General features: G+C 36.6%; 1 protein-coding gene across 1 annotated transcript in view; it reads left to right on the top strand.

Moving 5' to 3' along the window:
- Nucleotides 1-15,176, top strand: part of CUL1 (cullin 1) — a 112,552-nt gene that overhangs the window by 64,168 nt on the left and 33,208 nt on the right. Inside the window, exons 4-9 of the mRNA XM_003792072.3 lie at nt 936-1,103; nt 4,975-5,025; nt 5,511-5,601; nt 6,728-6,891; nt 11,206-11,368; nt 12,395-12,525. Coding sequence (XP_003792120.1) covers nt 936-1,103; nt 4,975-5,025; nt 5,511-5,601; nt 6,728-6,891; nt 11,206-11,368; nt 12,395-12,525 — 768 coding nt within the window. The remainder of the gene's footprint in view (nt 1-935; nt 1,104-4,974; nt 5,026-5,510; nt 5,602-6,727; nt 6,892-11,205; nt 11,369-12,394; nt 12,526-15,176) is intronic.

The following is a 15,176-nucleotide window of genomic DNA, read 5'->3' as shown; positions in this document are numbered from 1 at the left end:
CCCCTCTCCTCTCCTCTTCAGGGCTTCTCAGCTGCCAGGTTTTTAAGGGTAAGACTGGCTTTGTGGATAGTGTGAATACCTAAGAAAAAATTTCAAGTTCAAATAAAAATTTGTGGTTTAAGTTGTGGAAATTCTGTAAAAATAATTTTGGTAAACGAATATTTTCTTCATACAGTCTTGTTACAGCAGAAATATTGTTATCCATTGTATTTATGTTTATATAAATGCAACAGATTACCTCAAAAAGCTGAATTTTTTATAATTTTAAAGTAAATTTTAAAAAGTAAGAAAATGCATTTAAAAATTGAACAGTGGTGGCCCTATAAGTTATTACTAGAACAGGTTCATTTTTTTTTTTGGAGACAGAGTTTTACTATGTCGCACTCAGTAGAGTGCAGCTCACAAGCAACCTTTAACTCTTGGGCTTAAGCGATTGTCTGGCCTCAGCCTCCCAGGTAGCTGGGACTACAGGCGCCTACCACAACGCCTGGCTATTTTTTGATTGCAGGTGTCGTTGTTTAGCTGGCCCGAGCCAGGTTCGAACCCACTAGCCTCCGTGTATGTGGCTGGTGCCATAACCACTGTGCTGTGGGCTCCGAGCCAGAACAGGTTCATTTTTTAAAAACCCAAAATAGAGCTGATTTTGAGGTGACTTTCTTAATAAAAAGGAATTATCTCATATTCTAAAAATTCGGGGTACTTTTTTGAGTGTGTATATGCATATTTAATCCTATGAGAAAGTTCCAGCTTAATTGGAGGTAAAAATTTTTTACTGTGTTCTTACGAGAATTTATATTAATTAATCATGTTATTGTATACAGAGTAAAAAACTATCCTAACACCATATGCATCATACATATTGAATCAATAGATTTATCTTTAATTTATCATGTGACAAATTAGTCATCTTAAAGCTTTAGTTGACTTGTTTTTAGGATGGAGAAGATTTGATGGATGAGAGTGTACTAAAGTTCTACACTCAACAGTGGGAAGATTATCGATTTTCGAGCAAAGTGCTGAATGGAATTTGTGCCTACCTCAATAGACATTGGGTTCGCCGTGAATGTGACGAAGGACGAAAAGGAATATATGAAATTTATTCCGTAAGATTTTTTTAAAAAAACCTTTTAAGTGTGTATTTTTTAACGATATTACATACTGTCTTTCATTAAGGGAATCTAGGCAAATTCTAGCTTTTGGAATAGGCTAATTTTCTTTGTTTTATCATTAAGTAACCCTTAAGTATTTTTTTTATTAGATCATAATTGTGTACATTAATTCTATCATAGGATACAGTGTGTTTCTTCCATATGCAGTTTGAAAAACTCATCCAAGACATAGCCATCATGTCTTTCTCATAATTGTTGTGTTAAGACATTTGTATTCAACCTTTAGACAAATTCACATGTACCCTAATAGGATAAATCATAGACGTAATCCCCACAATATCATTCTCTTCACCCATCCTGCCCCCTCCCCTCCCTCTCCCCTTTCCCCGTGACCCTTAAGTATTTTGTGGCAAGAAAGTAGAAGGGTAAGTTGGGGTTGTAAGATAGAACTTGCACACTTCTGCATTTACTTTTTAAAAGTTTCTTCTTTAGGCTCGGCATCCGTTGCTTAGTGGTTAGGGCACCGACCATATGCACCAGGGCAGATAGGTTCAGACCTGGCCTAGGCCTGCCAAACAACAATAACAACTTCAACAAAAAAATAACTGGGCATCGTGGTGGGTGCATATAGTGTAGTTCCAGCTACTTGGGAGGCAGGAGAATCACTTAAGCCTGGGAGTTTGAGGTTGCTGTGAGCTGTGATGCCATGGCACTCTACAGAGGGCAACTTAGTGAGATTCTGTCTCAAAAAAAAAAAAAAGAAAAAGAAGTTTTTTCTTAATTATACAACCCAGCCATCCCATGTTTTGCCTGGAACTGCCTGAGTTTTAGCACTGGAAGTCCTGAGTCCTGGCAGTCCCAGGCAAATCAGGTCCCTTACCTGAGGCTCAAGCCCTAAACCGGATGTGCCCTCATGCACTTTTGTGGTGGTGTGGGAAACCGTGCTTCAGGAAATCACACTCATTATTATGTTTCCTCAGTCATCTAAGTTTTTTTAGGCCTATTGGTTTCCAAAGTGGTGTTCTCTAACCTGCAAGGTCACTGTCACCTGGGAACTTGTTAGAAATGCAAATTGTCAGGCCTCATCCTAAATTTATATAATTAGAAACTCTGGAGGTGGGGCCCAACAGTCTGTTTTAACAAGTTCTCTAGGAGACTCTGATGCAGGCTCAAGTTTGAGACCCAGGGTTCTGTCCAGACTGAGCAATTGAGGGAGGACTCTTTGAGAACAGGGAGGTCTGTCTGTGCACAGGCTGTCAGATAAACATGGTACCCTTTTTTTGAGTCAGTGTTGCTAAAATGTCAAATTCTGTGTAATGAGGTTATTTCCAGATCCAAGAATGTTGCTGTAATAGCAATGTTTTTGCTCTGCTTTTAACAAATTTAATTAAAAGGAAAACATAATGTATCACAGATGCAAGACTAGTTTTTATCATTTATATAGCAGTTCCTATACCAAGATAGTTGTTGCTTCATAAGATACTTGGTTAAGTAGTTATAGTTCTGACAAAACTTTCTAAGTTTAGTTTTTTTATTTGAGTTTTTTGTATGTCCCCTTTATTTTAACATTAATTTGTTTTTAGTTGACAAAAATTGTATATGTATCATGTACAGCATGTTTTTTTGAAATATATGTGTGTTTTAGAATGGTTACTATTCTCTTTTTGTTTTTCACGTACAAATGCTTTCTTGAGATGTAAAGTCAGTGTAGGAATCAGCATGATTTTGATTGATCTCTTCTTAGAAACTTCCTTGATCTGAAGTACCATGTGTACCCCACAATAACATCGCACACTCCTAAAAATCATCGTAGTTTTCTAACTTTTTCTGTACTATTTCAACAACAGTTAAAGAAAACTTAAAGAAGACTAAGGCTACTTTATAAGTATGTTGATCAAGATTCAACTCCTTTTTTAAAATCTGCTTTTAAAACCCATCTTTTGTATGTCCTTAAGTGTTACAGTTCCGTTTGGAAATGGAACATACAGTTACAAATTTTAGGGCACCCAGCACCCGTGCATGGACACACTGGAGTAGCACACGTTCCCTGTGTGTGCTGTTTCAGGGAGGTTTTTTTTTTTTTTGCAGTTTTTTGGCCAGGGCTGGGTTTGAACCCGCCACCTCTGGCATATGGAGCCGGCGCTCTACTCCTTTGAGACACAGGCGCCGCCCTGGGGGAATGGTTCTTAGAGAACAGCGGTTTTCAACCTGTGGGTCATGACCCACAGGAACTGTATCAAAGGTTCGTGGCATTAGGAAGGTTGAGAAACCACTGTCTCATACTGTATTCTGCAGAATTTCCAGTAAATGGGGTGCTTGTCATGAAACTATTTCATGACAAATTATGAAGTTTACTATTTTTGCAAATGATTTTTCCTTTTTTAATTTTCGAAAGTTGTTGGTTTCTTTTCAAGTCAACCAGAGGACATGAATTAATTAATATATTAAAATAATGCCTAAGATTTTTTTTTTTTAACTCCAAACTCTTCTAAAAATTTCTTTGGTTTACCTTTGTGTTCCTGCTTTTGTCTTACCTGGCTTTTCTTTCTTTGCTCCTTTGAAATAACAAATCCATCTGGATTTAAATTAAGTCTGTCTAAAGGTGTCTTAAGTTTCAAACAAAGTTCTTTCTGAAAGTGTAGTATACCAGGGTCCCTTCGTTAGAAGTTTAAGCCACCGCTTGATATTTTCGCTGCTGCTTCCCTCCTGCATTAAAGAGGTGTGAAGAATTGGAGAACAGCAACAGAATTTTTACATGGAAAAGTTATTTTCAATGCAGTTTCTTTAGAGTTACATTTCTCCTGGAAAATGAGGCTGTCCGACATTATAGTTCCTAATAATGAAAGCTTTACATTTAAATTAGAGCAGTGGTTCTCAACCTGTGGGTCGTGACCCCTTTGGACTGTATTAAAGGTTCACAGCATTAGGAAGGTTGAGAACCACTGAATTAGAGTATATAATGTTTATGTTTGACTAAAAATATTCTTCTCATATATTGCTTTCATTTTATGTAGTACTTCTTTTATTAAGTAAGAATAACACTTTGAAAGTTCTTTCTATAGATTAAATTTATAATAATCTTTCCAGAAATTACATAAACTCACTTGAGTTTATAGTTAAATTTGGGAAAAAGAAGATTGGTGGCATTTATATTTAAATGAATTTCTCCACATTTTGTATTTGTGTGTTAAATTGTTATAAATTTGAATTCTATTTTAACTGGTGACACTTCTTCCAAACAAAAACAATGTATGAATTCTAACATTTCTCTTTCTGAGGGCATTTTATAGTAATTAATTTTCTGATGCAGTTCCTGTGGGGGTCTGGAAAAATGGAAAACTAAGCCATATGATTTCTGTACATTCATTTTAAAAATGCATTTCTCTTTTATACACACACAAGTAAAATAGGAAATCTGAATAATTTATGTACATTATACTGCATCCATTTAAAGTATATGTAGTCAAAATACAGAACTTGGTAGATTTTCATAGTGTATAATTTTTACTGAGTATTAGGACACTGGGATGATAATGGAATTATCTTTAGTAAATGTGTTAGGTCAAAAATTAAATTTGTTTGATCAAAGGAACAAATTTATAGATTTAATGCTCTTTAAGATGGTTCTCCTGAAATCCAAAGTTTCTATCTTAACTATTGAAATGTGAGCTAATACATGTCTGTACTTTGATGCCTCTTGAAATTGTAAACTCAGTAGACTGGCTCTTTGATTTCATCATAATAGATTTTGACTAAGTTATAATCCAGAAATTTTGATCAATTAATTTGGGATTTAGGTTATTTCTTATGACTTTAATACTTTGTAAAACTACAGACATTTTGTACTTTTTTCTCTTTTATCCAGTTGGCGTTGGTGACTTGGAGAGATTGTCTGTTCAGGCCCTTGAATAAACAGGTACCTACTTGTATGTGTGAGAGAGTGAGTGTGTGTGTGTGTGTATGTGTTACTTTTAAAGTCCCTTATCAGTTTCATTTCTTAGTCTTTTTTTTCCTCCTTTGGAATATGTCAAGGTACCTCTCAGCTTGCATTATTTAATGTTTTTGAATGTTTAACAGATAAAATAGTAATACCATGTTTCCCTGAAAATAAAACACTGTCTTATATTTATTTTTTCTCAAGAAGACACACTAGGGCTTATTTTCAGGGGATGTCTTAATGTCTTACTCTCCGCACCAAAATGCATGGCGTGGCTATGCAGATAGGCTGCATAGCCATGCCCATCACTAGGTCTTATTATTGGGATAGTGCTTATATTTAACAAATGCATAGAAATCCTGCTAGGGCTTATTTTTTGGGTAGGTCTTATTTTCGGGGAAACACAGTATCTATTGTATTCTGCAATTTATATATCTTATGTTTTTCCTATGTTCTTTCTGAAGGTAACAAATGCTGTTTTAAAACTAATTGAAAAGGAAAGAAATGGTGAAACCATCAATACAAGGCTTATTAGTGGAGTTGTACAGTCATACGGTAAATAATTTCCCTTTATTCAGAGTTTTCATATCAAATGGCAGTTATAACAATTCTCTAAGAGATTCATTTTTAAATATTTTAATTGTATCAAGGATATTGTTAACATTTACAAAGATACTTCTAATTCTTTAACGTCAATGTGATTTTATTTAACCATCATAAATGTAGTTTGATCCTGTGCCTTAAGGAAATTAGGATGAAATAGACATTTGAATTATTTTTTTCCGATCTTATGATGAATTACTATATATGTAATGTAATATGGTAGTGTCATTAATTGAGCTGAATGATAACCAAAAATCTTTATCTGCTTAAAAAATTAAGATTGAGAAATTGACAAAGTAATACAGTGTCCTAAAAGCTTGAACAGCACTATATTGCTTTGAAAATTTAAAATTACTCATTGCTTTTAGAAATATAAAAGTTGGGGCAGTGCCTGTGTCTCAGAAGGGTAGGGCGCTGGCCCCATATGCTGGAGGTGGCGGGTTCAAACCCAGCCCCGGCCAAAAACTGCAAAAAAAAAAAAGAAAGAAAAGAAATATAAAAGTTGTGGGGCTGGGCAGGGTCATTCACACCTGTAATCCTAGCACTCTGGGAGACTGAGGCAGATGATTGCTTGAGCTCAGGAGTTTGAGACCAGCCTGATCCAGAGTGAGACATTGTCTCTAAAAATAGCCAGTTGTTGTGGTGGGCACCTACAGTCTCAGCTACTCAAGAGGCTGAGACAAGAGAATCACTTGAGCACAAGAGTTTGAAGTTGCTGTGAGCTGTGATGCCATGGCACTCTACCCAAGGTTAGAAAATAAGACTCTGTCTCAAAAATAAAAACCTAAAAAATAAATAGAAGTTCTCTAAGTGAACCTCACAATAATTCTGAGGCATATGTACCTGGCCATGGGTCAGAATTATTTGCTTTTTATACATCTTAAGAGTTTTTTCCCTCTTTTCTCTTTTATTGAAAAAGTATACTTAGGTACTAGTGAATAGCAGAGTTACCTTCTGTCCTGCCATTCCACATTTACCTTTCAAGCATAGGTTAAACTAAATGCTACATCTAATTATATATTCTCTTAAATATGTCAAAAAATAGGGTAATTGAAATGTAGTTCATATTTATTTCTAGTGGAATTGGGGCTGAATGAAGATGATGCATTTGCAAAGGGCCCTACGTTAACGGTGTATAAAGAATCCTTTGAATCTCAATTTTTGGCTGACACGGAGAGATTTTATACCAGAGAGAGTACTGAATTCTTGCAACAGAACCCAGTTACTGAATATATGAAAAAGGTAAGCTTACATATAGTACTTAAAGTAGACTTCAGTTAAACGATCACTGCTACTCAACTTACTCTTTTTAGCATGTGCAGCTTTCTTCACAAGTCATTTTTGAGCATTTCTATAGTGTCTTTAGTGGGTGCAAGAGCTTCTAGTTCTCCAGGAACTTACACAAACAAATGAGTATACTTGAGTTCCAGTAAAACTTTATTTACAAAAAAGTCAGCAGATAAGATCCTTGAACTAGATGTATGAGGTTTCCAGGGATCCTGGGTCTTAATGAGTCTGATCTCTAATTTGTCCTTTATTTCTTATTCATTTGAAGGGCAAATGAACTGCAGAATCACCTTTTCCATGTGCTGAGATAGAATGTAGCCAGCTTAGAAAGTTCCTAAGAGCAACAGCTCTGCTGTAACCTCATGGAGGAAGTCCTATCCGGTTTGTGGTATTCTGAATACCTGTTGGACCAACAGTGTAATGCCTGTTATTTCATTTTTTAATTTCACAGTGTAGTTTACATAAACAAATTTCATATGAACCTCGCTATTATGGATGGTGAGTCTTTTAAAACAGTGCTTCTCAACCTTCCTAATGCCGCAACCCTTTAATACAGTTCCTGTGGGTCGCGACCCACAGGTTGAGAACCCCTGTTTTAAAACCGTATGTCATTAAAGCGGATCCTCTTCCCAGGGTTCACATCCACGAGTGATGGGAGCCTGTTCTTGTTGTGGAGTTCTTAGTAAATTATGGTCATTTTATACCCACACTGATGAAAGTAGTAGCACTGCTGGTGCAAGGAAACCAGCTTTCTAAGACCAGGAATTCTGTTGTTAAGATCAGGCCTGACCCTAAAGGCATCTTAAGGGGCACAGGTTTCCAGTGGCCTGGATGTTTTCGTTCCATCATGGAAGCAAGATGTTTCCTACATCCTGGGGGTTCTTTTCCAGAGGACTTAAAGATTTGACCTGAATCTGGTTGGATCATGCCAAACATGACTTCCATCACATTCTGAGAGTCCCTAATGTAGAGTCTATAGGCATAAAATTGAAATTTAACCATGTGAATATTCTGAGTTTATTCTATTGCCTGTGTCTCGAAGTGGGCTATTAGTCTAGTTTTAAATTCCACTCTACCATCAACTAGGTGGATGACTTAAACCTTTCTGTTCCTCAATTCTCTCATCTTTAAAATGGGAATAATAATAATAATAATAGGTAATGGGATTAAATGAGCTTTCATTAAAAAATTAAAATGAGATTAAATTGTATTTTTTTATTTATAAAAAGGTGCTTAGAATAGTGTGAGAGCAAGTCCTGATGTGTTTGGTCCTACACATATCCACCACAGAGAACCTCCAGTGTACGTGGTATGCATGAGAGGATGTAAAACCAGAGGATCAGAGGTGGCGAAGCTATTCAATAACTTAGGGGGAAATTACGTTTATAATAAAACATATTCTGTTATGAAACAGAATGCAAAACTCATGAACAATGTTAAGATAAAGTATGAACCTTCAAGGAATATTTTGCTTTTCTCAGCCGATTGAGGATAGCTATGCAAATTTCCTGAGGATCTGTCTTTACTTTTCTCTGTTGTCAGGAGTGTTCTAGTGGAACCATTTGAGGATTTTTGGCTTATCTTTCTCAGGACAGCTATGAAGGCTGAACAACTCTAGGCCATGTTAGTGTTTTTAGTATCTTACTGTCTGATGTGGTTACAACTAATCTGAATTACAAAAACTTTGGGTAACTGTTTACGTTTCTAATGTCATTTTTAAAAATTTTAAAAATAAAACATAATTTCATTAATTTGCCTTTTTTTTTTTTTTTTTGAGACAGAGTCCCACTATGTCACCCTCAGTAGAGTGCTATGGCATCACAGCTCACAGCAACCTCTAACTCTTGGGCTTAAGCAGTTCTCTTGCCTCAGCCCTCCACATAGCTGGGACTACAGGTGCCCGCCACAACGCCCAGCTGTTTTTTTGTGGCAGTTGTCATTATTGTTTATCTGGCCAGGTTTGAACCCACCTGCCTCAGTGTATGTGGCTGGCACATTAACCACTGAGCTATGGGTGCTGTGCTCCTTTTATTGTTTTTATAATAACAGAATTAATGAGGGTAATCTTCAATTGCTTGATTTCATTTAGTCATCTGAATTTGATCTTAGTGTTCCAAAATAATTATCTGCCAAATAAGTTGATGATCAAGAGGTTGACTTGGAATCAGTGAAGAATGTAAATGGCTCTTTTCTAAAACCAAATGGCGCTCAATATTGGGTCCCTTGTTCCTTACCAGTATATAAAGTGAGCTGGTATTGAGGCCCTTCTGGCTGTGGGTGTTTCTGTAATGACCCAGGTGCCCATTGACTCTTCCTGCCCACTCAGCCTTGTGGAAGGATATGTAGAATGCTAAGATGAGGGGAGCCAGGTCCTCCGAGGATGAATTAGCAGTGGCATCAAAGCCTGATCTTCATTTGGGAAGGAGTAAAAGTTTGTTTTGCTGCCTAAGACAGTTATCTTTTTTCAAGAAACAGGTTAAACAAAACAATAAATGGTGCTGTTTGGTTTGCACATTCTGCACTTTACCAGCTTATTCCTTAAGGTGTCAGGCTTAACAAAACACTAGATATGAAGTAGCAGCGTCTTAACTCAACTTGTGAGTTAAACTACATTAAAGTCTCTTGCTGTTTTGAAATAGCCTTATAATCAGGAAACAACTATATATTAAGTGTGATGTTTTAGAAAATACAAATGACATAAACCTACAAGCCTGGGGCACTGTTATTGATTATGTATATAAACCAAATTAGAATAATGCTATAGGTCTTTTTGGTAACTTGTTTACTAATGATTTGTTGTGCTGGTTGTATATTTCATGTTTATTTTAGTAGATAATGATATTTCATTAAGTGAATATGCTATAGAATTTAACTGTTGGAAATTTGATAACTTCAAATATTTTCTATTTTTTTGTGAGTTGTTCCTTTTCCTTTTCTCTTTTTTTTTGAGACAGAGTCTCACTATGTTGCTCTCTGTAGAGTGCTTTAATGTCACAGCTCATAGCAACCTCAAACTCTTGGGCTTAAGTGATTCTCTTGCCTCAGCCTCCCAAGTAGCTGGGACTATAGGTGCCTGCCACAGTGCCTGGCTATTTCTGTTGTTGTTGCTGCAGTTGTTATTGTTGTTTTTAGCTGTCCCTGGCTGGATTCGAACCCTCAGCCAGCACCCTACCCACTGAGCTATGGGTGCCGCCCTTTTCTCATGTTTTCAAACTTGGATGTATGTACTGATTATTGGAGATCATTATGTATGAAGAATATTGACCTTTTGATATATACAGATATTTCCAAGTTTATTTTTCACATTTAACTTTTAAAACATGTAGTAAGTTTTTAATTTCTGTGCTGTGGTTTAAATAGTTTTCTTGTTAATTCTTGATTGCACAAATTCTGCTTGGTCATTTTTTTTCATTTTATGTTTCTTGGTTTGTGTTTATTCATTTCCGTTTGCATTTTTCCAAATTTCTTTAAAATTATACCAAATTTGAAAATCATTTTGGAAAATGTGGGCATTTTTGCAGTATTTAGAAAAAATACAGTTTTGTCTGTCTTTATTCATATTACTCTACTAATTTGAGATTACTGGTGAAATTCCTTCCTCACTTTGTACCACACGTAATTCTGCTGGTGGGGTATAAATACTGGCTTCCTTGCTGCTCTGCTTTGTTAGATCTTTGTTTTCCCGTCTTCCATAGAAGGAAATGCAAGAAATTGAGATGCATAAATAACCCCATAGATCTCCGAGATACATATTCAATGATTAGCAAGAGAAGGCTGTAATGTTTGTGTTTAAGTTTTTTAAAGTCTTATTGCTAATGATTATTCCCAAGGGGTCAGATGCTGTATTTGTGTCAGTCACAAGTAGAGCTTCTTAACTTGCTGTCTGTGTGCAGGCAAGGATCTCGTATTTTCTCAGAATGTCGGATGGGAATATTATCTTAAAAAGGTGAAATACAACTTATCCGAAAGAAAATATTGTTGCAAAGGTATTTGAACTGTTACTGAAAACCATTGTTAGGGCGCTAAAGAGGGGTTTGCAATGGAGATATATAAATATATATATATATATATCAGAGAAAATGGGAAAATGGAATGTGTTAGTGACTATTTAAATACGGTTGTCATTTACCCTAAAATCAAAACACCTCTTCCTTTTTTTCCTTAATTGTACTTTATTAGAGCAGGTTTGTGAGTGTAATTTGCAATTATTCACATAATTATTCTTTACTAATAAATCAAAATCATATACTTGGATGAATTTTTTTCTAGGCAGAGGCTCGTCTGCTTGAGGAACAACGAAGAGTTCAGGTTTATCTTCATGAAAGCACACAGGATGAATTAGCAAGGAAGTGTGAGCAGGTCCTCATTGAAAAACACCTGGAAATCTTTCACACAGAATTTCAGAATTTATTAGATGCTGACAAAAATGAAGGTGAGCCACTAAGACTCATAAAATGTAGATATTTGTTATGCATACTTTTGAAATTGGTTGAAATTCAGGACTCTGAGACGGCAGCATTTCTTATCCATGTCAGTCATTTTTTAAAAGATGCCCACGTGCCTGTGTGTGTATGTGTATTATTATGTATGGATTTCAGATTATCTGCAGATAATTTCCTTGAGACTTGGAGAGAAGAGTATCTTTCCAGTTTACTTTGGAATACGACTTGCTCCAAACACGTCAGCATTAAATGATACTACCCCTAATGTTTTGGCTAGTCTTCCTTTGGAAATTTTCTGAGGGGAAAATAGTAGTTTATATTTCCTTTAACAGCTTTCATGTTTTACTGGGGCATATTAGGGGCTTAATGAAAGGTTGGTGTTGAGTTTAGGAATTTTCTTCTTTGACCCTCATAAATTAACTGTGTGCCGTACATATGTTAAATGAACAATTGGGGGATTATTTTGTGACTCATTTGTATAGTGAAGGTAGATACCTGTAATCTCTTTTAAATAGTGTCTTTTTAAAATTTTTAACAAACAGGGTGGGCCTGTGGCTTAGTGGGGAGGGTGCTGGCCATGTACACCGAAGCTGGAGGGTTCCAACCTGACCCGGAGCCAGCTAAAGAACAATGACAGCTGCAACAAAAAATAGCTGGGTGTTGTGGCGTGTGCCTGTGGTTCCAGTTGCTCAGGAGGCTGAGGCAAGAGAACCGCTTAAGCCCAAGAGCTGGAGGTTGCTGTGAGCTGTGACACCATAGCACTCTACCGAGGGCAATAAAGTGAGACTCATAATAATGAGAAAAATAAACTTTTACAGTAGCATAACTTCTTTTTTTAAGCAAAATGTTCATATACCAAATAGAAAATATTTGGTGTTAATTAAGTGCTTTTAATTATTAAAGTCTAAAAATATGGTCATTTAATTTCAGAATATCTTTCATCTCAATATAAATACATAATGGACTGGATATGCAAAGTTTCTTTCACGCATAAAGGTGGCTCCTTCTTCTTTCAGACTTGGGGCGTATGTATAATCTTGTATCTAGAATCCAGGATGGCCTAGGAGAATTGAAAAAACTGCTGGAGACACACATTCATAATCAGGGTCTTGCAGCCATTGAGAAGTGTGGAGAAGCTGCTTTAAATGTAAGTAATGCTTAACTGATGTTCAGGCCTGATTTTCACGAGTGGACTTGTGCGTCTCCATGTACAAATCCAAATGGTAAAACTTTCACTAAGAACTCTTAGTGGAACTTGTTTCCTTTCCTTTTCTTTTTTTTTTTAAAGAGATGGCATCTTATTTTGCCACCCAGGTTAATTTCGAACTTCTGGACTCCCACAATCCTCTTGTCTCAGCCTTCTGAGTATTTAATAGCCACAGCTTCAGACAGGTGCTCGAGTACAGGTGTTGGCTTTGTGAAGTAGAAAACCATCTTTGTTTAGTAAATAACTCCATAGATTATTTTCTGGTAGTTTTTAGGCATTAGGGATGCCTGTCATGTTTTTTTCCTTTTATATCTTCTCACTGTTGCATTCCTTGCACGGTGCGAAAGAGAGAATATACTTCTGTACAAAGAAGAGGCTCCTGGAAGCTTTTACTGTGCCTCGTACAGTCCTTTGGGGTGAGCCTTTTAGGAATTTTGATATGTATAGTACCCTCTGGCTGAATCACAGGCTGTTCACACTGGAGGGGCCTTGCAGTTCACATTTTCTCCTAATCTCCCTTCCCCAGGAACTAGATAGAAGATTCTTGCTACGTTATCTGTACTTCAGGTGATAACTTTACAGAGGAGTATCACATGTCTCTGAGACATAGGTCAGTTGTCTTCAGTTTTGTTCCTGTTATGAACTTTATTTTACTACAGAGAAGTAACAAAGAAGAAAATCTTTTAAAACACATTTAGTTCTTACATCTGAATTTAGAAAACTTATTTCTGATTTCATTGTGCTTCATGTTAATTAGTTTTGACAGTATTATCTTTAGTATGTTTTATAAAGTCTTATTTCTCTGCTATCTTTGAAGGATTTCTTTTCTATGTTTAATTATGGGGGCTGCTGCCTCACTCTCTGCCACGCCTGAATTACCAGAGAGGTGAATGTAAAGCCTTTCCTTTTCATGTATTCAACAAATGATGTTTGCTCACAAGATGGGAGGGAACAGGCGTGGTGGTGGAAAAGGTCTCCAGATGGTACAGTAAGCTTAAATATGATGTCCCCAGTGTTGGGAGGTATGGTGTCATTACATTGTAGTGACTGATTGCAGACCTCAGACCCGTCTGTTCAGGTTCAGATCCTAGCTCCATCATTTATGACTGTCTGACCTTTCGTGACCTGCTTCTTCTGTCTATGTCATTTATTTTGGGGAAAAAAAATAGAATAACGATTGTACCTACCTGATAGGGTTTTCTGTGAATAGATAAGGCACATAAGGTGCTTTAAATCAGGGCACGTTAAGTGCTTATCATGCTGTTCTTATAGGTATAAACAATTTTTTTAATTAAACTCATTTAAAAATTATCCCTACCTCTTTTTATTTTTTTTTTTGAGACAGAGTCACACTGTCATCCTCGGTAGAGTGCCATCACATGCTGGTTAGAAGGCATCCCAAACTTAGCATCACAGCTCACAGCAACCTAAAAGTCTTGGGCTTAAGCAATTCTCTTGCCTCAGCCTCCCAAGTAGCTGGGATTACAGGTGCCTGCCACAATGCCCAGCTATTTTTTTGTTGCAATTGTCATTGTTGTTTATCAGGTTCAAACCTGCCTGCCTCTGTGTATGTGGCTGGCACCCTGACCACTAAGCTACAGTTGCCAAGATAAATGTTCCTTTTTAAAAAGGCCTGATAGATGCACACACACGTACACATGCATGTGATTCAGAAGAGAACAACTTGATGAAAGCATCTTTTCAGTAACATAAGGTGTTTTTTTTTAATATTTCATGTATTTATTTATTTGCGGGGGGGTGGGTTTGGCCGGGGCTGGGTTTGAACCTGCCACCTCTGGCATATGGAGCCAGCGCCTTACTCCTTTGAGCCATAGGTGCTGCCCCAACATAAAGTATTTTCTTCCTTCTTGATTCAAAACTCAGTTTTATGAACAGCAGAGCCAAGTAAATGACTTGACTGTCCTTGAAATGAGTTAAGTCTCTTACTTTACGAGATATAAATTAGAGTAGTAGATCAACGAAGCAGTTTTTGCTTTTTCATGAAAATGTTACATATTAGATATAAAATTGGCCTTGGGGAACTTGCGTTCTATGTGAACATAGTTAGATTAGAAATAAACATCTTAGCTGGGTGGCGGTGCTAGCCCGTAGTTGCAGCTACTTTCGAGGCTGAAGTGAGAAGAAGACTTGAGTCTGTCCCACCTGGGCAGCACAGTGGAGACCCACAAATACACATTGTAAGTTGCTTTTCCATTTTTATAGGAATGAAGGGACTAATACTTCTAATGTCCATCTTTTCTAAACCGAAGGAAGGTTCTAAATTGGAGGAATAATTACCTATATTTCTTAAGTCCTGTTCTTTCTTTTGATTATAGTCAGCTGCCTGAAATTTTGGGTACTGAACGTATGCTAGCCAGTTGATTTTGTCAGTGAGTCTTGAATCTGACATTAACTTATTCCTGGGCAGTTAAAGCAAAAATACAGTTTCTATGTAAAATCATTTCATATCTAGCAGTTATATTTTATCAGAAATTAAGCTTTTAAATACTTGTATTACTTAGTAAGGCATTTAGTCGTGTCCCAAAGGGGTAGCATCAGGGACTGACCCCACTGGTTTTTTTTTTTTTTTT

Source organism: Otolemur garnettii, unplaced genomic scaffold (genome assembly GCF_000181295.1).
Source record: "Otolemur garnettii isolate 467f Iridium unplaced genomic scaffold, OtoGar3 scaffold00053, whole genome shotgun sequence".
NCBI lineage: Eukaryota > Metazoa > Chordata > Mammalia > Primates > Galagidae > Otolemur > Otolemur garnettii.
The sequence above is the reverse complement of the archived record's forward strand: the minus strand, read 5'-3'. Positions and strand labels throughout refer to the sequence as shown.